Consider the following 25,855-nt stretch of genomic DNA (forward strand, 5'->3'; position numbering starts at 1 on the left):
GCAGCGCCCCCTGCTGTTCGCTTCCAGGTCAGTCTCTCTCACACACACACACACACACACACACACACACACACACACACACGTGCGCGCGCGATCAGTTACACCTTTCTAATGACACACTGCTTATCAGCAGGTTCTCACTTTCCCATCCTCTACCCTCCCTCCACCACCTCCTCCTCCTCCTCAGCCAAGTCAACCTCTGGGGGAGCAGAGAACACCCATCTTCAGCCTCCTCATTAAAAATGGCAGTGAGGCGCATCTAAGCCATTACATCCACTCAGTCTCCTCTGCTGTCCTCCAGCAGCACTTCGTAATTAACAGGTCCCGCATCGCCGTTTGGACCGAACCGCTCAAGGCCGGTTTTCCCCGCATGGCGTTTTATCTCGGATGATGGATGAAACTGCTGAGCTCATCATTTCTGCTGCAAGGTGTCCCGCAGTCCTCGGGGAATTCGGTTCATTAGTCATGAAATCCACTCCACACAAAAAAAACCAAACAAACAAAAAAAACAACTCCTGGTGGGCTCCAGTGCTCGCCCTCCGTCTCCTCGTAGATGCACATTCGGCATGAACGTGAAGCTCCTACGTCACCTCGTTCAACTTATTGTATTCACACATCCCCGGGCGGGCGGTGTCGACGCCACCCCATCAGCCTTTTCCAGGTGACGGGTCACAAACAGAGGCTGAATGTTTCTTCCTCAGCCTGGATCCAGATCAGCTTTCTGGAGGACGCCAAGAGTATCAGGAACCTTTGACTGTGGGTGGGAGACCCATGTGACCTGCTCACACACGACACCCTCCCACAGCTCTGGCCAACATGCAAACATCTCCACCCCTGTAAGGTGGTCATTCATAGAGAAGAGATGGTGAGGAGCTCAGAGGAGAGCCGCTGCTCCTCCATATGGAATGGAAGCAGTGGAGGAGGTTCAGCATCTTACCAGGAGGCCCAGCACACACAGCTGGAGACATTACAGAACCCACAGAACAGCTGGAGGAAGTAGGGCCCAGGGGTGGGTGGGTGGGTGGGTGGGTGGGTGGATGGAGTATTTTATTTTAGATATAAAAACTGAAGACTTTAGTTTGGGCTACAACAAAGTGTTGACCACCCAACAGGGGGCGCTGCAGCACAGAGGGGCTAGCCAGACTCCCTGTGACTGATCTGTACTAAAAGACGTACACGAGTACAGAGAAGGACATGCAGACAGGTGACAGATTAAAGGAAAAGCCATCCTAAAGGGTCAGGTGTGTCAGTCAGGTGTGTGCTCCACCACCCCACCCTCAACTATAAGGCTCTGTGGGTGGAGACTGGACCACCAACAACATGTAGTGAAGCTAAGCTTGTTACAACTGGCCTCACTTTATAGAAATAAGGTTTTATTCTAGGCAATCTCAGTAAGAACTGAAGAGGTCGAGAACAAGAGCGCCCCCCAGGCCAGTGGAGGCCAGTGGAGGCGTGTCTGTAATTAGAAATGAAGCTGAGTCTCCCACTCTGCACTGCAAGGGCAGCAGGACCGCAGAGAGTCGAACACATGAATAAAAATGATCTCAGAAGAGGAGACTGCCGATTCCAGCGTACTGCCCTTTAGAATTAAAGGTGGACCTGTTCTGGCTCACTATGATTGGATGAAAACTGTGAGGCGTGACCTATTTTTATAAAGTGGTGCCAAGGTCAGGATTTTCCTTTAATCTGTCACACATCGTTATTCAAAATCTCCCAGAGACAGAAAAATGTTATGAAGCGAGGTGTGTGTGTGTGTGTGTGTGTGTGTGTGTGTGTGTGTGTGTGTGTGTGTGTGTGCATGTGTGTTACCTGTCCCGACGATGCGTGGATCTGCAAAGTGCTTGGCGAGGATGGCGGCGAGCTGAGTCAGAGTTTCCTCGTAGCCTGAGGGAGAGAAAGATGAAATAAAACGTGTGTGTGTGTCACTGTGTGTGTGTGTGTGTGTGTGTGTGTGTGTGTGTGTGTGTGTGTGTGTGTGTGTGTGTGTGTGTGTGTGTTTGTGTGTGGCCATAACGGAGGTCTAAGCCTCTGAAAATACAGTGAAAAGTCTAAAACGTCTGCTTGTGCTTGTTTGTGATGAGCAGCAGAGTCTATAGTTATAATGATTATAAATGGCTTCAAACACACATTCAGGCCTGTGAGGCTCATTTAGACCATCGGCTCTCAAACTGGGGTTCCCAGACCCCCAGGGGTCTGCAAGCCATAGGTTGGAGATCCACGAAAACTCGTAGTGGCTTGTAAATACATGTGCATCATCCGGGGTCGAGCTAATTAGCACAAATATTTAAGTCCATCCACTTCATCAAGTAACGTAAAAGCCAAACCAGCTGAAATGAGACCATATGACATCAGTGACCTCGAGTCGGGCTTTATCAAGGATGGAAGTGTCTTCAAGTACTAACAAATGAATCAATGATGCATCTCATCACAAAGCACCCAGAGTTTCATCAGCATGAGGACCGTCAGGGACGTCAGACTGCGAGCTGTAGGACCGGCTCGGATCACTTGAACCCTGGCACCTGGTACCAGGGACTACGACCTAATGGAAAACCCTGATAACCGTGGTGAACCACGCCGAGCAGGTACTAATGGAAAAGAAGCTTTGCCCTCTTCTTTCACATAAGATGATCCCAGGGTGTCAGTCATTGCGTGCGACTGGCCACATGGTGTGCCCATCAAACTCAAAATAATGTGGCCTCCTGTCTGCATGGATTCCCAGCAGGGCCAAAGGTTCGGCTCCCACACACCGGCGGACCGTTAATGACTGACAGATGAAATCATCTCGTGGGCCGCACGGTTGGCACGCCTGCTCTAGATTTCACAGAGAAGGTCTGAAACAGAAAATGCCCAGTGAGCAGCAGCGCTCTGGGAGGAAATGCCCTGTTGAGGTCAAAGGAGAAGGGCAGACTGCTTTGAGCTGATAGGAAGTCAAAACCGCTAATCAATAACCAATAAAATAACAACTCGTTATAACCGAGGTGTGCAGAAGAACAGCAGCAGATCACACCATCTCACTCCTGAAGCTAAGAACAGAAAACAAACCGATCGATCTGGACAGCATTTCCTGACGTCTGCTGTGACGTTCACATGGTCAGCTCAGAGTTTGGGGAAAACAGCATCCAGCCTGCCTGTGTGAGCGGTTCAGGCTGTGGAGGTGTGATGCTGTGGGGAGACTTTCAGTACAAGCATTGTTTAAACACACAAACACGAGACGGGAAAACTGGAGAGGCTGGAAACAAAAATCTGACGTCACTGAAACAGCATCAAACTAAAACAGGATCAAAAACTGAAGCACAAACTCATCAGCACAGCTGGACCACGACACGCACAGGTGCACCTGCAGACACCTTCGACAGGTGAGGCTGGAAAAGGGAACGCTCAACTTGGCTTCACAGCAAAGACTAATACAAAAAATATATCTTCCAATTATCTTCCATAACAACCCTGATGAAGTGCGCCCAGCCCGTTCAAAGACCTGCCTCAGGTCACACGGGACAGCCTCAAACATCACCTGCAGGCTGGGTGGGCTGATGGTTCGCGGTCCTTACCGGGCAGCTCGTCCATGCCGTTAGCCGGGCTGAAGTAGTTCTTCAGGGCGCTGTACGCGTTCATGGCGACGTTGAGGTAGAACTCTGGTGTGAAGGCGAAGAGAGAGCCGGTGTTGTCGGCGTGTTCGATGGTGCGGATGCAGACACACAACAGCCAGTAGATGTCCAGCATCTTCTCCTGGAGACAGAGCAGCAGCACACAGTTCAGAAACAATTATGGAGTTCCACAGGGTTCAGTGCTAGGACCATTTCTGTTTACATTATACATGCTTCCCTTAGGCAGCATCATTAGAAGACATAGCATAAATTTTCACTGCTATGCAGATGACACGCAGCTCTATCTATCCATGAAGCCAGGTAACACACACCAATTAGTTAAACTGCAGGAATGTCTTAAAGACATAAAGACCTGGATGGCCGCTAACTTTCTGCTTCTTAATTCAGATCAAACTGAGGTTATTGTACTCGGCCCTGAAAATCTTAGAAATATGGTATCTAAGCAGATTCTTACTCTGGATGGCATTACCTTGGCCTCCAGTAATGCTGTGAGGAACCTTGGAGTCATTTTTGACCAGGACATGTCCTTCAACGCACATATTAAACAAATATGTAAGACTGCTTTCTTCCATTTGTGCAACATCTCTAAAATTAGAAATATCCTGTCTCAGAGTGATGCTGAAAAACTAGTTCATGCATTTATTACTTCCAGGCTGGACTACTGTAATTCTTTATTATCAGGATGTCCTAAAAACTCCCTGAAAAGCCTTCAGTTAATCCAAAATGCTGCAGTAAGAGTCCTGACAGGGACTAGAAAGAGAGACATATTTCTCCTGTTTTGGCTTCCTTCATTGGCTTCCTGTTAAATCCAGAATTCAAAATCCTGCTCCTCACATACAAGGTCTTAAATAATCAGGCCCCATCTTATCTTAATGACCTTGTAGTACCATATCACCCTATTAGAGCACTTCGCTCTCACACTGCAGGCTCACTTGTTGTTCCTAGAGTATTTAAAAGTAGAATGGGAGGCAGAGCCTTCAGTTTTCAGGCCCCTCTTCTGTGGAACCAGCTTCCAGTTTGGATTCAGGAGACAGACACTATCTCTACTTTCAAGATTAGGCTTAAAACTTTCCTTTTGCTAAAGCATATAGTTAGGGCTGGACCAGGTGACCCTGAATCCTCCCTTAGTTATGCTGCAATAGACGAGGCTGCCGGGGATTCCCATGATGCATTCAGTTTTTCCTTTCCAGTCACCTTTCTCACTCACTATGTGTTAACAGACCTCTCTGCATCGAATCATATCTGTTATTAATCTCTGTCTCTCTTCCACAGCATGTCTTTATCCTGTCTTCCTTCTTTCACCCCAACCAATCACAGCAGATGGCCCCGCCCCTCCCTGAGCCTGGTTCTGCCGGAGGTTTCTTCCTGTTAAAAGGGAGTTTTTCCTTCCCACTGTCGCCAAAGTGCTTGCTCATAGGGGGTCATATGATTGTTGGGTTTTTCTCTGTACCTATGAAGCGCCTTGAGGCGACTTTTGTTGTGATTTGGCGCTATATAAATAAAATTGAATTGAATTGAATTGAAATTGAAAACAACACAAAATCCACCATTTAATGCAGACGCGCAGTGTGGGCGGAGCTGCCCGCTCACCTTGGAGTAGATGGTGGCGTTGATCCAGGCCAGCCTCCTGCTCAGGTGGTTCAGCTTCTCCGCAAAAACCTTCTGGCTCTTCTGGAGCTCCTCCAGGATGTCGGCCCTCTGAAACAGACACCCAATCATTAAGCAGCCGGGCATCAGTGCCGGCGTTCGGTTGCTCCGTTATTCCCTGGACCGCAGGAACGGAGACGCTCCCAGATGTTCTGCTGTGCTGATGTGAGCAGGTACGTGTGCCTCCTCTGATCTGACATGATGTGCACGCCGCAGGTTTCTGGTTCCCTGCAGTTAACGAGGACATACACGGTCTGACTGAGGCCCTCCCTGATCACAGGAGGCATCACTCCTGATGGGGGCGCTCCTCCTACTCCTCCCGTCTGCCTTCAGAGAAGGCGCTCGGCCTCCTTTGTTTACTCTGTGGCACTAATGAGAGGAGCTTCTGCATCACAACAAGCTGACAGCAGCGCGGCCAATTACCTCGAGAAGAGCTCCGACAAACAAAGAGGAGCGTGTCAGATTTATTAATGAGGACGGACCAACAGCGGGGTTTAAACGAGGGTTTCTAGATTCAGTGGGAAACCAGAGGAGACCTGTGACATGAATAAAAGCTGAGGATGCCTGAGCATGAGTCTCACTTTAACACATTTGAGTTTAATAACTACAGAGACCATCAATAAAGAAATCCTGCAGTGAGAACGACATGAAAACATGAAACGTGGCAGAAAATGAGGGCCTGTTGGTGGGACTGCACCGGCTCAGTGAGGGGTGGAGGGGTGGAGGGGTGCATTAACTGAGCCATCCACCCTTTGACTGAAAGATGCTCTTTTGTTCGTGTCGTTGGAAGTGATCTCATGTGCAGTCCGGTCAGACGTCCACACTCATGAAAACACAGCAGAGAACAGACATACGGACACGTTTCACACCTGCTGTAGAAGAAAATACGACACTCTGTAAACCATAAATCAAAAGCTAAGCAGTCGTTTTTGTTAGCCTGCAACAAAGGTCTTTCTCCTATAGGGGGCGCCACAGCTGATCTCCCTCCATCTCCCAGCATCCATGAACTTCCTCTGAGCTCTTCTCTCCCACTGCAGTAATAATCTGTCTAAAGCTGTCTAACTCGGGTCAATCAGCCAATCAGGTCCCACCTCTGACCCCACCCACCTCACCAATCTGAGCCATGGTCTGAGTGACCCTCACTACTCAGGTGACTCAGACTCTATTCAGACCAAGCACTGCTCCCAAAACGCGCAGTGATGTCCAGCTGAGACGGCGGCGGTACTCACTCTGGCGGGGCAGCGGGCGATCTTCTCCTCCGTGTCCTTCAGCGCCACGGCGTACTCGTGGACATCGTCTGACACCACCACCATCTGAGAGGAGAGACACACATGTCAACACACTGCTGAGAAAAAAACAGCTGGAGGCACGAGCGCTCTGATTGGCTGTTTGTCACAGCGACCATGAAAACTCGTCAGAAGAGTCTCACCACGCAGCTGCTACGTGATGGAAACGCACACGTCACAGACTCACAGAGGCGCTTTCAAATGAGACAGGGGTCAGAGGTCGCACAGCATTAGTCTCGGGAGGATTACTGCGAGATGAGCCAATCGCAGAGTAGAAAAAAACCTTCAGGCTTGGCGAGGCGCCCGTGTCTGACCAGAGGACTCGGAGTGCTTCGCTTTAATGCACGCAGACACGTTATTCAGACGCCTGGAAAAAAACGTAAAAATAAAACCAGACGCACGAATCACAGCGCTCTGAGCCCAGTGTAGGAGCGCTGCTTCAGGTAAACCCATCCGAGAGAAAGGTGGATGCAGCTGAAGGTCAGGACCGTCCGCAGATACTTCAGCAGGTTTTAAGTATAGAAGTTTAAAACATGGAAGGATTATTAACAGTGATGTGACCTACTGGAGCGCGATGACCACTGCACCAAACCAAAGGAGAAACTCACTGTGGAGCAGCATTCAGAGTTTTTCCACCTGCAGACAAAACCAGCTGCAGAGAAGGTCACAGGAATAAAATATGCAGCATTAAACTTTACAGCACGGAGTTCCACAGGGTTCAGTGCTAGGACCAATTCTATTTACATTATACATGCTTCCCTTAGGCAGCATCATTAGAAGACATAGCATACATTTTCACTGCTATGCAGATGACACCCAGCTCTATCTATTCATGAAGCCAGGTAACACACACCAATTAGTTAAACTGCAGGAATGTCTTAAAGACATAAAGACCTGGATGGCCGCTAACTTTCTGCTTCTTAATTCAGATCAAACTGAGGTTATTGTACTCGGCCCTGAAAATCTTAGAAATATGGTATCTAAGCAGATTCTTACTCTGGATGGCATTACCTTGGCCTCCAGTAATGCTGTGAGGAACCTTGGAGTCATTTTTGACCAGGACATGTCCTTCAATGCACATATTAAACAAATATGTAAGACTGCTTTCTTCCATTTGTGCAACATCTCTAAAGTTAGAAATATCCTGTCTCAGAGTGACGCTGAAAAACTAGTTCATGCATTTATTACTTCCAGGCTGGACTACTGTAATTCATTATTATCAGGATGTCCTAAAAACTCACTGAAAAGCCTTCAGCTGATCCAAAATGCTGCAGCAAGAGTCCTGACAGGGACTAGAAAGAGAGAGCAGATTTCTCCTGTTTTGGCTTCCCTTCATTGGCTTCCTGTTAAATCCAGAATTCAAAATCCTGCTCCTCACATACAAGGCCTTAAATAATCAGGCCCCATCTTATCTTAATGACCTTGTAGTACCATATCACCCTATTAGAGCACTTCGCTCTTGCACTGCAGGCTCACTTGTTGTTCCTAGAGTATTTAAAAGTAGAATGGGAGGCAGAGCCTTCAGTTTTCAGGCCCCTCTTCTGTGGAACCAGCTTCCAGTTTGGATTCAGGAGACAGACACTATCTCTACTTTCAAGATGAAAATAAAATGACATAAGTGAATTTCGGTGCTCACAGAGACGTCACAGAGGCGGGGCAGCTCTCATCACAGTGAAATCTTCAGGTTGAGGGTTTTTATTAGAGTCAGGCATGTGTATTGATTACTGTCGTGGATGCTGCTGAAAGGTGTGTGTACTTGTGCCCTCTGTCAGTGTGGCTGTTAAACTGTGAGTCACAGCAGAGCTGATGCTAAAACGCACTGACTGGATCGATGGTGGGGCCGGTGAAGCCGAGTGTCGGCTGCACGTTAGCATTAGAGATGAAAACAGAGCTCGGGCAGTGTGGAGGACGATGAATCAGCCACAATCCAGACTTGTTACTCTCTTTGTTCCTAACTGCTGAGAAACAAACAGAACAGCAGGTAAAATAAGGTCTCGACACCTCGTCTCCAAGTCCCTCACACATCGCCTGCTCCGACTTTGTTCTTCTAAATCGTCCCCGGGCATGTTCAGCCGCCATGTTCCTGTGGAGGCGCTGCTGGATGTGCAGAGGGCTGCAACGGTTCATTGAGTGTTTTGAATAATTTGATTATAAAAAAAAAATCTGGGAACAAATTCTTTGCTTCGACGCTTCGTTTAAGGCACGGCCATGACGTGCTCGCTGTTCTTCATTGCAGACACCACAGACGTGCACAGCATGCATGCACACACAGACTCACACTCACAGACTCACACTCACCTTCCCCAGCTGCTGATGGACACTCAGGTTGTACATCATCACGATCCCGTCCACGATCTCCAGCAGCGACTTGTCTGCATTTGGTTGATCGGGCTCCTCGAGCGGTCGCCCCAGCAACAGGCCGTCGTTGCCATAACTTCCCTCGACTTCAGGTTGCAGAGAAGAGAAACAGGAAATGGTTAAAAAAGGCAGGAGATTTTTACAGCTGTGGCACTTCCACCCAAAGACTCAGGTGAGGATAACTGGCTCCACGCCGACTTCATGCCGTGTCTAACCGGCCAATCAGGGACGAGCACTTCATATGACTAATAAAGGACCAACTTAGTCTGGGCCAACAGTGAAAAATAATGATGTGAAATCAACAGGACACCTGACACACCCCAACAGGAAGTGATCCAATTAAAGTTCCCGGCACATGAAGACCTCGTTAAGCTGAACACTCCGGGCTGAAAGCACGTGGTATGAAACAAACGGGTGGACATCGCGAGGGATCGATCCACCTCCATCCACGCTCTGTCCCACCATCCAGAACCAGAACCCAGGAACTCAGGACTAATCATGTTAGGTTTATATTGTTGGATTGTCATTCATGCTTGGAAACATAATCGTTTGTAAATTGATAGAACGTCTTATCCTAGGAGTGTTCTGGCATGCACACACATCCTAAGGTCATGAGAGAGGTCATACCTTCTCTTACTGATTTATGGTATAGGAGGACACCTACTCTGTATCGGTTTACTCTGAGTACTCTGATTACTGTGCTGGGTGCAGAAAGGAGAGCGTGGCTGAACATTTATCGCTACCTTCGATTGGAGGATGAAGTGGAACGACACTCAGATTCCAACTGAAAGATGGAAACGCAGACGTTTTCCTGCAGCGATCCTACCTGCGAGGACGGCTCGGGAACTTCGTCTTTCACTTTGCTGGTGTCCTGCACGCCGGTGCCATTGCACCACCTAAACAGCAGGAGGCCACCTGTTGGGTTTTAGACTTTTACTGAAACGCAGCGAAGACGCCGGAGCAGACGGAGGCAGTTCTTCTTCCAGCTGCACCTTTAGAGGCCGCCACGGCGGACCATCTGCCTCCATCTCTACCCCAGCATCCGTCACACCAACGCTCTGCAGCCTCGAGGCGCATCCACAGAGGAAGTGACTCGCTCGTCACGTTGAACCCGATACCTGGGTGATTAAATTCTGATTCTCACTTCCTAAAACCTCCACGCGAAGCGAGCAAACCCGGAAGTGATTCCCTGTGTTGCTGTTCATCACGCCTGTAAAAGAAAACTTCCTGACAAATCACTGACTTCCTGCTGGGGGCGCCACGCACTGGCACAAAGACCTGCTTTGTCTTTTCAAACGCAGGAGAAGCTCTGAGCAAACGTAGGAAGTAGACGTAGTAAGAGCGAGTTGTACTCACTGTCCTCTTCAGTGCGCTGCTCCACGGCGAGCGTTCGGACCTTCACCTTCTCCGGCTGACTCAGGGGTCGCCTGGGGGTCATCAGGCTGACGGCGGCCGTGCTCAGGAAGCGGTTGGCCCGACCCAAAGTGGGAGAACTCAACCAGCTGGGCCTCGCCAGAGCTCCGCCCATCGCCACAGCCCCAGGCAGCCTCTGTGGTCAGAGAAAAAAAAAAAAAAAGAGTGATGTCAGAGGATCAGGAGGTCAGAAGTCACAGCTGTCTGCACAGATGTTTGGTCACACATTTAAAAACTATGGTTATTAAAACAACAGTGAAGATAATTTTTTAAAAGCTTGTTCTTTAAAATGGGAGTGGACATATAATAATAATAATAATAATAATAATAATAATAATAATACATTTTATTTGAAAGCGCCTTTCAAAACACTCAAGGTCACTGTACACAGTAGAGTAAAAAGCAACATAAAAGCAGAGAGTTTACACAATCATAAGACATAAACAAATTTAAAATAGCAGAGTGGAGAGGTTATGTGGGATAAGCTATTTTGAACAAGTGGGTTTTGAGTTGGGACTTAAAGAGAGAGAAGGTAGAGATATTTCTTAAATCAGGAGGTAGGGAATTCCAGAGTCCATATTTTACATCACTTCCTGTCTAACCCAGAGTTTCAGCTAGGGCAGCCAATCAGGGGAGGGGCTTAAAGCAGCACGGAATAAAAACCGCGATCAGTGAATGGGAACGATGAAGACAAATGGAAAAAGCCTGAGAGCAACACGGACGAGGCGTCACTGCTCGGTTACGTTAGATCAGCTCTCAAAGTCAAAACGTGCACGCCATAAAAACGTTTCAGGGTTTTCATGGCGTCAGAACATGTTGAAACCCTCACCAAGCACTCGCTCTTCATAATGTTTACAGGTTCCAGGTTTATTTCAATATCTTGAAGTACTTATACTTAATATGCACTTATCATGTGTACTTTTACACATACTGTTTGCTCGGTGACACAGAGACAAATCTGTGTAAAACAACATGACATCACCACATCACCTGAGCAGCTCCGCTCTCGTCGTCCTCGTCCAGGTCGTCCATGGACGTGGCCTGGATCTCCGCGGGGTCGATGATGATGTTGGCTTTACTCGCCAAATCGTCTGAAAAAGAGAAAACAGGCACATTCATCATGTTGTAGTTCTCCACACATGAAAACAAAACCATCAGATGAGTTTCATCATGTTGTCTGCAGAAAAATGTCAACATCAGGTTACATCAGGCGCAGCTCAGCTCTCACAGCGGCGTTTTATATTCACTCAGACCCCAAAATACAATCAGAATAGTAAAAACCAAAGAAATACATTTAAAAACCAACATTAAAACTCTGAGTTTAGCCGGTCCAGGCCAGCTCACACTGGCTTTGTACGAACGTTCTGACCGCTGACGAGGTCAAACCGTCCAGCCGTGCCGGGCGCGTCAGGAGGAGACGGCCTCAGACTTACCAGAGACCAGCGTCTGAGCGTTAGCCAATGAGCATCTGCCTGACAGGAAGCTGGCAGTAACGAAGAAACTGTCACGGGTGCTGAGAGTGAAGGGGGGCGGGTGTTTTAAAAGTCTGAGCTGACTGGTTGGCCTGTGCAGGAGGTTCCCGACCAATCTGCAGAGGACTTCCTCGACTCAACGTTCAGTAACACACGCTCAGGGCTGAAGTCACATCTTTACTGAGACTCAAAGTAAACGTCCAAAATACAAATGGCTGTCAGCTGTTCGGGCTCCTCTTCGTCACCATGAGTGACTGTCGGAGGACGCGGCGCACCCGCCTCTGAGAGGAAATGGAAGCGAGTGGTCCGCCGGAGCAGGTAACTGATGGCAGTCGTGCAGCACTGCCAGTCAGCACAACGGAGTGAATCAATCCACATTACACACCTGCTGATGGCGGCCTCACTTCCCCCCTGAAAACATCATTCAGACGCTTCTCGGTTTGATCCTGGGGCGAAACCCACTGGCTCAGGACCCACGGCGCTCAATGCTAACCCCGTCACGCCTCGTGCATTTCATAACTGTGAGCCTCGCCATCAGCAGTGTGAAAAGGTCCTCAGTGTTCGGGGGGTAAAGTAATCAAACACACCTGACAGGATCAGAAACGCGTCAATCTCAAACGGTGCTTCTGTTGGCGCGAGGCGGCGCCTCAGTGAGCTGACGCCGGCAGACAGAGGAGCCTGCTGGGGGGCAAACTGGTTGAACTGGTTATGTCAGAGGTTTCCATACAACATGGAGCTCTTGCTCCCTCTGGTGGAGACAGCTGTGATGGCCAACTTCAGGTTTGATGCAGTTATTAACGCGGAGGTGCTCACCTGCTTCCAGCTTTGTGTCCTTCATCTTGGATGAGTTTACAATAATCCCTGTTTATGTGACACCTCTGTGTACCCTTATTTAGCTCCTCCCCCTCTGAGCACCTTTTCTCCTGATTGGCTGCTCCTCACAAACAGAGTTCAGCATTCCTACGCAGGCACAGCTCGTCATTAGAAACACGTGACAGACGTGACAGGAATCAATGACGGAGATCTTGAGAATAGACAAGCTGTCCCTGCTTTGGTGACTTGTGCGAGCACGAATCCTATCACGCCGTCCTGCAGCACTTCTGACTCTCCCAGCTCTCAGCTGCTGATCAGCTGATCTGGTGTGAAGCGATCTCCTGCGTGTCCCAGCGCTCTGGGCTCAGATTCAGCACGTTACCAAACACCACAACTGATAACAGACGCAGAGGACAATGCCCGCCTGGAGCACACCTTACCTTTCAGGGTTTTCTTCAGGTGGGACAGCAGCCCGCCCAGCCTCTGCAGATCGAAGTAGTCCACCTTCCCGTTATAGAAGAGCTGAGGAGGGACGTAGGCCCCTGTGGGGGGTACAGAAGAACATTACTGAGGGAAGACACACACACACACACACACACACACACACACACACACACACACACACACACACACACACACACACTCACACTCACACTCAGACACACAGAGCGATTGTGTGGCACAGTGAGTCGTACCGTCGCTGCTCACGCTGCTCAGACTCTTGCGGTGTCCTTCGTCCCAGCAGCCTCTGACCGCCGTGATGAGGCGGTGCAGGAAACACACCATGTACTCGGGCGGACACAGAGCCGTGGGGTGCTGCTCAAACACACAGAGTGCACGCATGTGGAAACACACATGTGAGGCTTTACCTGATGATCAGAGTGCACGGATAAAAACACGCCTCCATGAAATCAAACCTGTGGTTTCATTTTGTCTGCGCCGCTCACAGACAGGAACAAACTGACCTGTGTAAACACTGACATGACGTGAGAGGGTGACGTCCCTCGCTGCTCCTTACCCCTCTGTTGCTGGCGTTTTCCTGGAGGAACTTCCTGAACTTGTTGAGGAAAATGTAGCGCGAGGCTTCTCCCTGAAAGAGGAGCAGAGCTCATCAGAGTCCTGCTTCAGTTTTTCTCTTCACTGCAGTTTGAAACAGGAGAAGCGATTGCTGCAGTCAAACCTTCAGCCTGATGTGTTACTCGGGTGGAGGACATTAACGTTTACGTCAGGCCGAAAATATCCAAGGATGACACAGACAGAGTAAAAACTGTGAGAACAGACAGACCCCGGATCTGTTTCTGGATAAACAGGAAATACTGCACAATCATTCGTTTGGTCTCTTAGCAGAATAAGAATAAAAAGCTGCTGTTAGACACACAGACGTTAAAGTTCTTTAGTGTGTCAGAGTCGTGGTTTCAAAGTGCAGCGATCCAACTCGTACTGAGGGAAAGAGCGGATTGCTGAGTTTGACGGGTTCGCTGCTAAAACGTTTTAAGGCTCTCGTGTCCGTGACTGAAAAGACTTTCATTTTGTAAAACTAGAAATGAGTCTGTGATAGAATGTGTTTAGTGATGATCTTACAGTGACAGTAACAGATTCAACAGTTACAATAAAGAAAGAGCAGCGGGGTGAACAACATGGCTGGTCATCGCCATCACGCCGAGGCGCCGTTTCCTCCCGTATGATGACATGTAATGATTTGGTTTAAAATAAATGCTTAAAGCAAAGCGACTCCCAGCCTGGGGCGTTATCGGTTCGAGCGCTCGCTCCGTGAATTCGTTGACAGTTGCTTGGATACGCGTTACGGTGCTGCAGGAGAGCCGGCACAGCTGATGTATCTGATCTGAACCTCCACCCGACAGAAACACCGATGCTGAAACGTCTCGTCACTGCAAACATGGTAAATGGCCTGTATTTATATAGCGCTTTTCTAGCCCCTAAGGACCCCAAAGCGCTTTACATATCCAGTCATTCACCCATTCACACACACATTCACACATCAGCGCAGCGTCCTGACCGCGGTCGCCATCATCAACACATCACGGCGCTGCACCCACCGTGCTCTTGTCCTTGTTATTGAGCAGCAGCCTCAGGATCTGAACCTGCAACTCCTCCACCACTGCAGGAGAACAGAGCAGAGGTCAGAGGAGCACACAGGTGGGTGGTCTCAAAGACAGGAACTAAGTGAAACACCAAAATAAAACATTAAACGACTAAAACAGAATACGTCCGAGTGACAGAGACCGACCTTCGATCCTCTTCTTCAGCCTCTGGCAGCCTCTTTCGTAGGCTCGGCGCCTCAGACGCTCGTCAGCGCTCTCGTCTTTGGGCTCGAGCTCGTCTTTACCCTGTTTAATAAAGTAGCATCGTTTAAAGCTCTCACACCTGTGCTGCTGTAAACACCTGATCGCTGCAGCCTTCCTCTGAGGAGCCTGTGATTCGTCTGTCACGGTCAGTTCTTACCGTCACATCCGATCTGTCGTCCCCCACATCACAGACATAAACGGCCTCTCTCTGTTTGAGCTTCACTGCTTTCAGTTTAATGACTTTAACACACTCGATAAAATTACGTCAGGAGCGAGGAGACACAAACGGCAGAGCCTCTGTTTCTCTCACCTCCTTGTCGAAGTGTGTGGGCCACCAGGTGGTTGGGATGAGCTCCTCTAGCCCCGCCTCCTTCACCCTCAGAGGAGTCTTGATGTAAAAGAACACGACCGAGCGCAGAACGTCGAATGTGAGCTTCGGTTAAGGAGAACGCCGCGACAGCGGTTTAAATGTCATGGAGTGCTTTAGCGTTAGCTTCGCGGCTGAAGGATATAAGACGTTGCTGAGCAGGTACTTCCTGGACTTCTCGTGGCGCAGGATGGCCGTGGTCAGCCGCAGGTAGTGTATCTGAAACACAAGCACATCAGCTGGAGAACATCTGGAAACATGTGACATGAAAAACACTGATTTTAGATGAAGATCAAGTTGGTCGCCACCTGCACACACAAACATTTAAAGTTTGGTCTCTGAGGATGAACTTCCTGTGTCTTTGAGCTCCCTCTGCAGGCCCCGCCCCCCTGATCTTGTATAACCTGTGCTGTGGAGCTCGGTGGCTGTTTGTTTATCCTACCTGGAAGCCCAGGTCTGGGATGATGGGGGAGAAGCGGTAGGCCCTGAGTAAGGACATCATGAGTTGCTTCAGACACTCGTTCACCTCGTGGTCCTGCAAAGAGGGGACAGCAGAGGACAGAGAGGACAGAGAGGACAGCAGAGGACAGAGAGGACAGCAGAGGACAGAGAGGACAGAGAGGACAGCAGAGGACAGCAGAGGACAGAGGGGTTTCAGGCTGTGGTACTCCAGAAAAACATCCTGATGCGGATGCTGAGCACGCTCTGCAGTAAATATCACCAATTTAAATGAATACTTTTTAACCGGGTTAGCGGGTGTTAGCCCTGTCGCCTCCTTGTTTGAACCTCCTGATATCCGGGTCCTCCTCTGTGGAGTCTGGGTGCCACCGTGAGGAGGTAAAATACACCAACCATCAGCTATTAGGAGATCTGTACACATGCAGGGCTGCAGTGTTAACCTAGAAAGGCTTACTTCAGCATGCTGTGACTTATTTTCCGAGCTCAGCATGAACTGTGGTCTCTACACGTGTTTGAAACATTCAAAGAGTTTCTGCCTCAGAGGCAGCGGTTGGAGCAGAAACACCCACACGGACGTGCGACCAGTCAACGTCGCTACGGTCACTAGTCATTTAACCCAACCGTTAACATTTTAATTGAACCTTAATGCCACCAGATGGAGCAATTCCTCACAGTGGAGATAAGCTTTGTCTGACAGGCGGGCTCCCCTTAGAGGGAGAGGGCGGAGCTCAGCCATTCAGGAGGCGCCCTGAGTGGAGCCGCTACGTCTCCACATTGAAAGGAGGCAGCCGAGGTGCCCGCTTCTGGAGGTGGTGTCCTGGGCAGCTCCGACACTTCCTACAGGAGGTGAAGGTACTGTGCAATACTCCAAAACATTGTTCAATAATAACAAGTTAATAATAATAGAATGTGCTGATGTTTTTGTTTCTGTGGAGCAACATGAAAGTTGAATTAAAACAACATTTTAATAACCACATGCCATCCACACTGTCATTAGTTTTTATTCATGTATCCTCAGATGTGGAACTCTGCAGGAGAGCATCCACTCTGAGATGTTTTTATGCTCTGTCCCAAATTACAGATCCGGATTCATCTTGATGTGAAGAAAATTTCAGCCTGTTATCTTTAAAAGTTTGCCTTTTTCACAAATAGTTCACAAAAAGGCCTGAAAGTGGGTTGACGGACCATTAAAAAAGAAAAACGCATCTTGAAGAATTTTGGACACATGACAGGTCGATGCAAACCCGGGGCCTCCTCCTGTGAGGAGATTGTGTAAAGCAGGAATTGCTCCCTCTTTTTGAGGTCACTAACCAAGAGGAGCTTTCTGTTAAGATGTATGTGTCCTACTGCGCAAGTGTCCTGTGGGGGGGCATTGCTACGCGCAGGCTGGAAAGGGGGTGTAGAAGTTTGGAGGGTCAGTTTTTCTGTAGTGGTACGAAAGAAGGCGACCATTAAAGTTGGAGTCACTATGCCAGTTGTGTGATTATTGGACTAACACTTTCAGCCCAGCCTGCAGGCGATGAAGGTTTCTCCACACAGGAATAAATAAAAGATGCTGATCAAGTGTTTGTGTGGCAAAAGTTAGTCTAAAGGTCGTGATGCACGCCGTCTGCGTGCTTTTAATAACCGAGGAGGAGCTTTACCACAGATCATCAACGACGACCAGCTGATCAGACCGTTCTTGAAATGTAAAATTTTTAAATGATTTGTTACGTTTGTGGTTTTCACAATAAAAAAACCTGGGTTTCATGTTTTTGTGTGACTTTAGCTCGACTGTATCGAAACAGGATGTCACGATGAAAACGCACCTGTACAGTCGGACACGAGGCGGAGCCGCAACAATGAGGTAAACAGGTGTTAAGGTGACGGTCAACAAGGCCAGTTATAAATGCAGCAACTCTCAGGTGACTTTAAATGACGTCTTTGAACCTGAGCTGGGGCGCGTCCTGGTTCTTTGTTCTGTTTACACGTTTTGATCTTCTGTGCGTGTTTGCTGTTAGCCTGTGTACGCACAGTCGAGTTTTCTGGTTTAGGCCTGCGGTGGCGGGTGGGAGCGCCATGGTCAGAGCTGTGAGCCGAGATTTACCTCCATCAGCAGCCAGAAGAGGTCGAGCAGCTGCTGGATGAGCGGGTGTTCGTCCACCGAACCTCCTCCCTCCAGAATCCCCAGCAGGAAGTTCATCAGCACGTCCTCCACCAGATACACCTTACACTGCAACCAGACAGTCCCACCATCAGTGCACATGACCTGATGACATCACATTTTCAGACAGAGGTGATTTCATCCATTCAAACGCATCGCCTGCACAAACAGCGCCTCAAACAGATGATTTAGTTTCCGCGGTGGATGGATTTAATCAGCTGCAGAGCACTCGTTATCTGTCGCTTTAATATATCTAAAATCAGAAAGAGCATATCACGGTGTACGATCAGTCTGGGAATTATAACAAAGACCATCTCCAGTTTGCTTCAGTGAAGCTTTCAGCAACATACAAAACCACAAACCACACTTCCTTCACGTGGATGCATGTAGTCTTTTCTTTTAAACTTTACAGTTACAAAGTAACACGAGTTGTGTCTCAGCCTCACAGCAGGATCATGTGAAACAGTCTGAGTGACACTTGGCTCATTATTAGAAACTTTATGCTTCATATGAACCACGACAGGAAGCGAGCCGACGTATTTTCATACACAGTGCTGTTTAAGTACCACAGTACTTAAACAGCACTGTGGTTAAAATGAGTTATCAACAGAACAGCGGTCAGTTTTAACGATCTGATAGCTTCACATCGGTATCTTTGGTTTCTTTTTCAGTTTCCTGAATGTTTCATGAAATATAGGGAATCGGCTACAAACACAGACGCAACATCTTTCACCATGAGTGGAGCGAAGTGGTTAAAGATGTGAGCCAGAGTGACGAGGACGGTCGGTTCTCCGTGAAGCCTCCACACGGCGCAGTCCTTCTCCACCAGCCCCTCCTCCTGCAGCAGTAACGGGACAGACAAAGAACACACCTTTCACTTCACCTGCATGTCAACCCAACAGGCAGAACACAGGAAATGCCATTTTCACCTGCTCGTGTTCCTACCTGAGTGTCGATGGCGGTGGACAGGACGTTCTTGATGTAGCCCAGTAGTTTGTGGGCCTTCATCAGGTCTGCAGCTGGAGGGTTCTGGAGGGGCAGGTAGCCGTCCACGGGGTACGTGGGTCACAGTTGGGTTAAAGACAAGTTCACAACACCACAGGAGTATTTATCCAGTCGAATTCAACTAATTGGTGTGTGTTACCTGGCTTCATGGACAGATAGAGCTGGGTGTCATCAGCATAGCAGTGAAAATGTATGCTATGTCTCCTGATGATGCTGCCTAAGGGAAGCATGTATAATGTAAACAGAATTGGTCCTAGCACTGAACCCTGTGGGACACCATAATTAACCTTAGTGTGTGAAGAAGACTCTCCATTTACAGATGTTCCAGGGAAATCTTTCAAAGCAAATAGACTTTTATAAACCCATAAAGTCAAACAGCATTTTTCAGATGGCTGGTGAAAAAATAAAGTGAGACCTGCTTAGTTAAAAAGAGCTCAGTTTGAAATCCTACATCTGTAGAAGCTTCTCTGTACCATCCATGACTCCACCATGATCACTGTGAGCCAACGTATGGCCCTGATAACCAGCTCACAGGGGAGTGGCACTAACACCTGCTGGCAGGGCTTTCGGACACTTTGCAATTAGTTGCGAAGGATATCTGAGAGGCCTGCTGCCGAAGTTGAAAGCCACTGACTCTTTAAAGGAGAGGCTGATGGCGGGAAAGTAAGCGATGCCAGGACCCATCTTAATGTTGGTGAAGGCCGTCCCCAAAGACTGGCCGTTCCTGAGGACACAGAGAACACGCTCAGTGCAGGAAAATGCTTTACTAAACAATGAGGACACATCAGAGAAATCAACCACAAACGGAGTCACTGACAGCTTAAAACCTTTTGATTCAGCCTGCAGACCAACATGTACTGTCTCATCTGTGACGGCCAGAAATCAGAATGATTTACCCAGAAAATGGGGCAGGGATAGCTCAGTAGGTAGGGTGGTGGCCCCATGATCGGAAGGTCGGGGGTTCGAATCCCCCTAAGGTACCCCTGAGCTAGGTACCGTCCCTACACACTGCTCCCCGGACACCCATTCGCTGCCCACTGCTTCACAGAGTGAATGGGTTAAATGCAGAGAGGAAATTCCCCACGGGGATCAATAAACTATACACTATTATTATTAAAAACTCCCAGAAAGGCTTATCAAAGGAAAAGTGACTTAACCTAATAACTGGTGGGGCCACCCTTAGCAACAACAACTGCCTTCAAGCATTTGTGATAACTGTCAGTGAGTCTTTCCCAGCTGTGGAGGAATTTTGGCTCACTCGTCTTTGCAGAATTGTTGGAGGGTTTGAGCATGAACTGCCTTTTTAGGGTCATGCCACAGCATCTCAATCGGACTCAGGTCAGGACTTTGACTAGGCCACTCCACTCGTCCAAAGCCTTTTGTTTTTCAAAAGCCATTCAGAGGTGGACTTTTTGGATCATTGTCCTGCTGCAGAAGCCAAGTCATGAACAGATACTCATATACATTCTCCTTCAGGATGTTTTGGTAGACGTCTTCTGGTCCTGAGGCAGCAAATCAGCCCCAAACCATCTCACTACCACCACCATGTCCTACGGCTGATATCATGTTCCTTTCCTGAGATGCTGTTAATTTTACGCCACGGGGGCTCAAACTTTCCAAAAAGTTCAACTTTTGTCTCGCCAGCCCACAGAGTATTCTCCCCTCCTTAATAACAAACAGTTTCTTTAGAAACTGCATTTTGTGTTTACTCGAGTTTGTCTAACATTTACATTTGTTTGATGTTCTGAAACATTTAAGTGTGACAAACATTCTGTATAACTAACATACACTACAGATGTTTCCCAGATGTTACTTTTAGTCTATTCTGTCTTCACATTTTCTCCTTATTACAGTTTTATCTTTTTTTGTAAAGTCAGCTGCTCTGCTATCAGGACACCTGTCTGTTTTTCTGATTGGTCACATGCTCCACTGACAGCTAGACTGAAACTCCAGGCTGACGTTAGGATAAGTGAAGGACTGAAAGCTATCCTGATATGTTGATGATCAGAGGTTCTCGGTGTGAACCAAAGATGTAAAAAGACGAACAAACGGATCCGAAGGAAAGGACAGAGGGACTCACAGGCAGAACGTGATGGTTCCTTCATCCAGGTCTATCAGACAGCTCACGATGTCTCCTGCTGCCCACGACTGGGGAGAGAAAATGCGCCGTTATGGTCACATGATCAAACAAAGAGGCAGATTCCAGCGTCTGTGTTCACGCTCACCTTTCCGTAGTTTGTCGTCGTCACGTTCCACTTTCTCACTCTGTTTCCGTCGTAAGCGTACGAGTCTGGCGTGTCACCTACACCCTCCTAAGCACAAAAACACACTGCTCAGCATCATCGTGCCGCCATCCTTCATGGTAGCGGATGCAGCAGAGGTCAAAAACAGCCATGTTTTTAATGGACTCCCTCAGACACCAACCACCAGCTTCACCACAGAAAACTCGATTTAGCTTTTTGACTGAAGCAAATATCCAACTTCAATTACTTCTTTTTTAAATGTACCTAGAAATATTCCAACATTTTTGAATCTTCACACTCAACATTAATGTAGGAGTAACAGTCATCTTTGTGGTCTAATCAAGCATCAACCTCCACATCCTGCAGTTCCTCTGACTCCAGCAGAGGCTCCAGCAGTGAGGACGAATCTGCAGCATTTATTTTTTCTGATATTTCACATATAAACAGCTCTGACCAGTTCCCAGTCGGATTTCATGTTTTGTTTTCCCCACAACATGCGCTGTGTGTGTGTGCATACCTCCTGATTAAAGCGACAGCTGAGGGTACACCAGCCTATCTGCATCAGACCCTGAGAGGAGATCAGCACCTCGTAGGCCCACTTCCCTGCAGACAGAAACAGCTTAAAATCATTCTCCACATCACAACAGTCGCCTCAAGGTGCTTTATATTGGAAGGTCAAAAATAATACAGAAAAACCCTGACAATCAGACGACCCCTATAAACTGCTCCCCTAAGCCATCCAGGGCTTTTATTGTGAAAAGCAAGCCCATCTGCAGAAAAGGTCATGTTTCCTGTGCCAGTTTTTCGGTTTCAGGGCTCATTTTTGGTGCGTTTCATATTTACTGAGTCAGTTCAGCACAAAACCAAAACTCAAAGCTGCTTCGGGGTCTGAGACAACGTACCTTTATAAACACAGGTGGTCGCTCGGATGGAGCTGAAGTTGCTGTGGCCGATGACCTGAATGCAGAGAAATTCATCACACACAGGAAGTGTTTTTCCTACAGTACCAATCAAAAGTCTGGACAAAAATCAGCCACGTGTCCAAACTTTGACTCGTTTCAGTGGTTTATGGTCTCCGGCGTGTCTCACCCCCAGCAGGTCGTCGTCCACAAACAGGAGTCCTTCAAAGCCGCTGGTGTGATCGAGGACAACGGGCTGAGGACCCAGACGACCGTCCACAGCCTGACCTGCACACGTTCAGGTGACGGTGTTAGTGTTATCAGACATTTGAGCTCACTCTGAGTCACAGACCATAAAGTTTGGTTTTAAAGGCAGACAGACGCTTCCAGCCTTACCGTCCTCGGTAGGTGTGTCCTCAGACAGCAGCTTCTCCAAGTGAGCAGGAAGATCCTGGAAACCCAGAGGCTTCCTGAAACCCAGAGTGACAGGAAAAGATGACAAAGGGACAGAAAAGATTTTATTCTCAGAGTTTCTCATTATCGTTTCCTTCTTTCAAACTCAGTCTGTGTGATTTTTCCATTTAAACATCGTTCACTGACACAGAGACCAGACTCGTTACACAGACAAACACCAGCACACGACTGTCACATCAGGTAATCACAGCACAGTTATTCAGTTAGAAACAAACCCAACAAATTATTTATCAAAAAAAGAAAAGTAACAATTATTAAAAAACAATTTTGGGAAGTACATCAGTTTGTAAAAAAGACAAGAGAAAGAACTACATCCTAAAAAAAACCTGAAACATAAAAGTCAAAGATGTCCACGACTATAAAAAAATAAATCTCACTACAGCATGAACCAAGATTCAAAAACAGAATAAAAGCAAAAAGTTAGATCGAAAAAGAATCCGACTTAAAGTCAAAACTAAGTAAAAAAAAAAGTTTTTCTCCACAAACAGTCACAGAAATAAGAAATTAGCAAAAAGAAATTGAATAAATTTTAAAATTTATTGCATAAAAAAGATGTTTGGAAAAAACATCACACAGAAAATTCATTTTTGCAGATTATTAAAGTGTGAAGAGTGTCTGAGTGTGTGTGTCTATGTTTAAAGCTGCTGAAGGTAACATGAACCTGGCCAGCTTAAAGAACGAGCCTCTGACTCACTAACCAGGAACTCAGGACACTCACCCACACGCATGCACACACACGCATGCGCGCGCGCGCGCACACACACACACACACACACACTCAGAGTAAGCAGCAGCTGTGAACGTCGGCCGCGTTCCTGCGTCTGGTTTCAGTTTTACAGCCTCACACACTTAAAATAGAAACCAGATCAGACAAATAAAGTGTTTGTGTTCAGTTTGTGTTCAGAGCTGTAAAAACTGAACCTGATGTGCGTCCCGACTCTTACCTGCTCAGAGATGTGCATCAGAGAAGGAGGCGGAGTCACAGCCTGAGCTTACCTGAGCGAGGCCAGCGTGGGTCCCTGTTTAGTGGAAGGAAACACATGGTGTAGGTAGTCACTCAGCAGCTTCTCATTCACGATACCTGGCAGAGGGACAGCTGACTCAGACAGACCAATTGGAGGGCAGAAGTGATGGGTTCGTGCTCAAGTGACTGAGCATTCATACCTGTGGATCTCGGCTTGTCCATGTCTGACGCCAGCCTGTAGTTACGGCGGGTCAGAGCGGTGCCGCCTCCCTTAGAACTCATGGTGTCCGACTGGAGCCACCTGACCCATACACTGCTGCCAGAGACACACCTGTAAACACCATCACCATCATGTTGTCCAATCACAGCACAGGACAAGGCAAACAGCAGCCACATGTTCAGGAGCGTGCCTGGCATCTGACATAAACATCTCCTGCCCTCTCTGAGTCATTACCGTGTACTTTTACTACCTGACCCCAATCCTACCTGTGTACTTTTACTGCCTAAAGAATTTAATCATGCTGGACTTACTTCAACTGCATGTAACTGACACACTGTAATTACCCTCTCCTAGGTCTAATATTGTGTACCACCTTGCTGCATACAGCTGATGATAAAGTGTAGTCTCGGGGTAGCCCTGAGCAATGATGAAGCACAGCTAGCTCGGCTGTTGGCAAGCCGCCTGGGCTCCGTTAGCTCACCGGAGCGCTGAGGCTCGGCAGACCAGTCCGTTATAACCCTGTCGGGTTGGGTGCTGAGTGTCGAGGTAATCACCGGACACATCAGTCGAGCATCGCTCGGCTGTAGGCAGCTACATGTCACACAGCTGTTAGCAGGCTAACAGCTAGCGGCTAATGACAGCGACTCCCTGACAGCGATACTCACCGCCTCCGGCTGCTCGGACGGGCCGCTGCTCCGCTGTAGCCGCCGCTAGCTCCGGTAGTCCGGCTGATAGCTGTGAATTGAGCCGCTGGATATAGGAGGTAAGAAGCTAATCTCCACAACAACACCGGAGTCTTATCCACTGTTAACGCCTCTCACGGTACGGAGGGCAGACTGGGACAAGAAGGGCAAAGACAGAAAAACGCGAAGGCAGAAATTATACATATATTAAATTACAATTAAATACAAATACAATTAAAAAGTAAAATTAACGTTTTTAAATATTATAATATATTGTATTATATATTATTAGTTTTAAATATAAATGCTAGCAGCAGTTCACAGATTAATTTAAAACAGTCTCACGTGCAGCATCAAACGCGTTAAAATATACTGTGACTCTGAGGTAGGCTGAAAAGTGTGAAACAAGAACATTTAGGAAGATATGAATATGAAAACATAAGAATAATCATTAGTTGGTTAAACTGGTCAGAAATTATAACTGATGGAGTCATTAAACTCTCTCTGAACCTTTCAAATCAAAGCACTGTTTTTGTGCATATGCAGTATGTTCAGAAGGCACACCTGGTTTTACTTCAAGAGACTCCAACTGAGAACCTGTGGACAATAAAAGAGCTCGTCTCCTTTGACTTCAGTCAGAGGTTTATGTCTCCATCTTGTGGTCCTTCTGTGTCATACTGACTGCAGTTCACGCAGATGACAGCAGGATTAAATAAACGTTTTCATGACGTAAATGACAGCATGACTTCAGAGAGCCAACGTGCTTCATCTTTGGCTCTCACAACTTAGCCATCGTTCATGGCCGTTCATGGCCACCGTTTCAGCAGCTCTTCTCAGCAGGATAATCCTTCACCTGCTCCTCCTGGTTTCACGAGTCCAGTGAACCTCAGGACTGGAGCCAGGCCAAAACAAATATCCAGCTCGAGCTCTGAAACAGGCCATTTTATTTTAATGTGCATGTGATTTATTCAAAATACAGAACACATGTTAAGTTGTATACTTAACTTAAAAAAGAAAATTTGTTTAACTGAAGTTAATATTATACAATTCAATTTTAATAATAAAGCGCAAAAGTATCTATAAAGTAAAAAAAAATAATTAAATATGAAATACAATCAAATAAATTATCAGAGAGACACTGCAGACTTGACCGAAAGATCAAGAACATTGTCAAATATGGAGCCTCGTTCCGACCCCTGGAATATGGCCTCTGATTGGCTGACCTGTTTTACTGAGTAGCCAATGGCAGATTCGCCTGTGGAAGGTTCCATCGTAGGTAGTGGGGAGGGGGGATTTATGATTCCTGAAGTCTTGTAACAAACATATTTGCTCTTCTTTACTCCAATCTGAGAGATTGAGAATGGTTTTCTAGTGACACTTTGGTAGAGTTATGTAACCAATGTGTAGAGACAGCGTGAAGCACTTGAACGATATAAGTAAACCAGGGTCCCCTTCCCGGTCGCAGTGAGTTGGGATGTGTGTGTGTGTGTGTGTGTGT

The 25,855-nt window shown here is 47.6% G+C and overlaps 1 protein-coding gene across 3 annotated transcripts in view; it reads right to left on the reverse strand.

Annotated features, from left to right (window-relative positions):
- LOC116322120 (E3 ubiquitin-protein ligase RNF123) overlaps window positions 1-24,510 on the reverse strand; it is a 111,884-nt gene extending 87,374 nt beyond the window's left edge. For 2 of the 3 annotated variants that reach the window (XM_039612072.1, XM_039612074.1), the window contains exons 1-28: window positions 24,340-24,510; window positions 23,655-23,785; window positions 23,487-23,571; window positions 22,413-22,486; window positions 22,207-22,304; window positions 22,020-22,074; window positions 21,635-21,720; window positions 21,100-21,186; window positions 20,955-21,022; window positions 19,473-19,598; window positions 18,815-18,929; window positions 18,603-18,707; window positions 17,813-17,938; window positions 15,710-15,802; window positions 15,413-15,486; window positions 15,211-15,328; window positions 14,843-14,942; window positions 14,652-14,713; window positions 13,613-13,684; window positions 13,290-13,410; window positions 13,035-13,136; window positions 11,300-11,400; window positions 10,253-10,445; window positions 8,837-8,982; window positions 6,482-6,565; window positions 5,196-5,303; window positions 3,549-3,726; window positions 1,810-1,884 (exon numbers count right to left, since the gene is read on the reverse strand). In XM_039612072.1, the coding sequence (XP_039468006.1) occupies window positions 1,810-1,884; window positions 3,549-3,726; window positions 5,196-5,303; window positions 6,482-6,565; window positions 8,837-8,982; window positions 10,253-10,445; window positions 11,300-11,400; window positions 13,035-13,136; window positions 13,290-13,410; window positions 13,613-13,684; window positions 14,652-14,713; window positions 14,843-14,942; window positions 15,211-15,328; window positions 15,413-15,486; window positions 15,710-15,802; window positions 17,813-17,938; window positions 18,603-18,707; window positions 18,815-18,929; window positions 19,473-19,598; window positions 20,955-21,022; window positions 21,100-21,186; window positions 21,635-21,720; window positions 22,020-22,074; window positions 22,207-22,304; window positions 22,413-22,486; window positions 23,487-23,571; window positions 23,655-23,736 (2,734 nt within the window). In that variant the 5' untranslated portion in view covers window positions 23,737-23,785; window positions 24,340-24,510. The remainder of the gene's footprint in view (window positions 1-1,809; window positions 1,885-3,548; window positions 3,727-5,195; window positions 5,304-6,481; window positions 6,566-8,836; window positions 8,983-10,252; window positions 10,446-11,299; window positions 11,401-13,034; window positions 13,137-13,289; window positions 13,411-13,612; window positions 13,685-14,651; window positions 14,714-14,842; window positions 14,943-15,210; window positions 15,329-15,412; window positions 15,487-15,709; window positions 15,803-17,812; window positions 17,939-18,602; window positions 18,708-18,814; window positions 18,930-19,472; window positions 19,599-20,954; window positions 21,023-21,099; window positions 21,187-21,634; window positions 21,721-22,019; window positions 22,075-22,206; window positions 22,305-22,412; window positions 22,487-23,486; window positions 23,572-23,654; window positions 23,786-24,339) is intronic. The other variant, XM_039612073.1, reaches the window with a different exon arrangement.
- Between the last annotated feature and the right edge of the window lie 1,345 nt (window positions 24,511-25,855).

The sequence above is a fragment of the Oreochromis aureus genome, linkage group 5, assembly GCF_013358895.1.
Source record: "Oreochromis aureus strain Israel breed Guangdong linkage group 5, ZZ_aureus, whole genome shotgun sequence".
Lineage (NCBI taxonomy): Eukaryota > Metazoa > Chordata > Actinopteri > Cichliformes > Cichlidae > Oreochromis > Oreochromis aureus.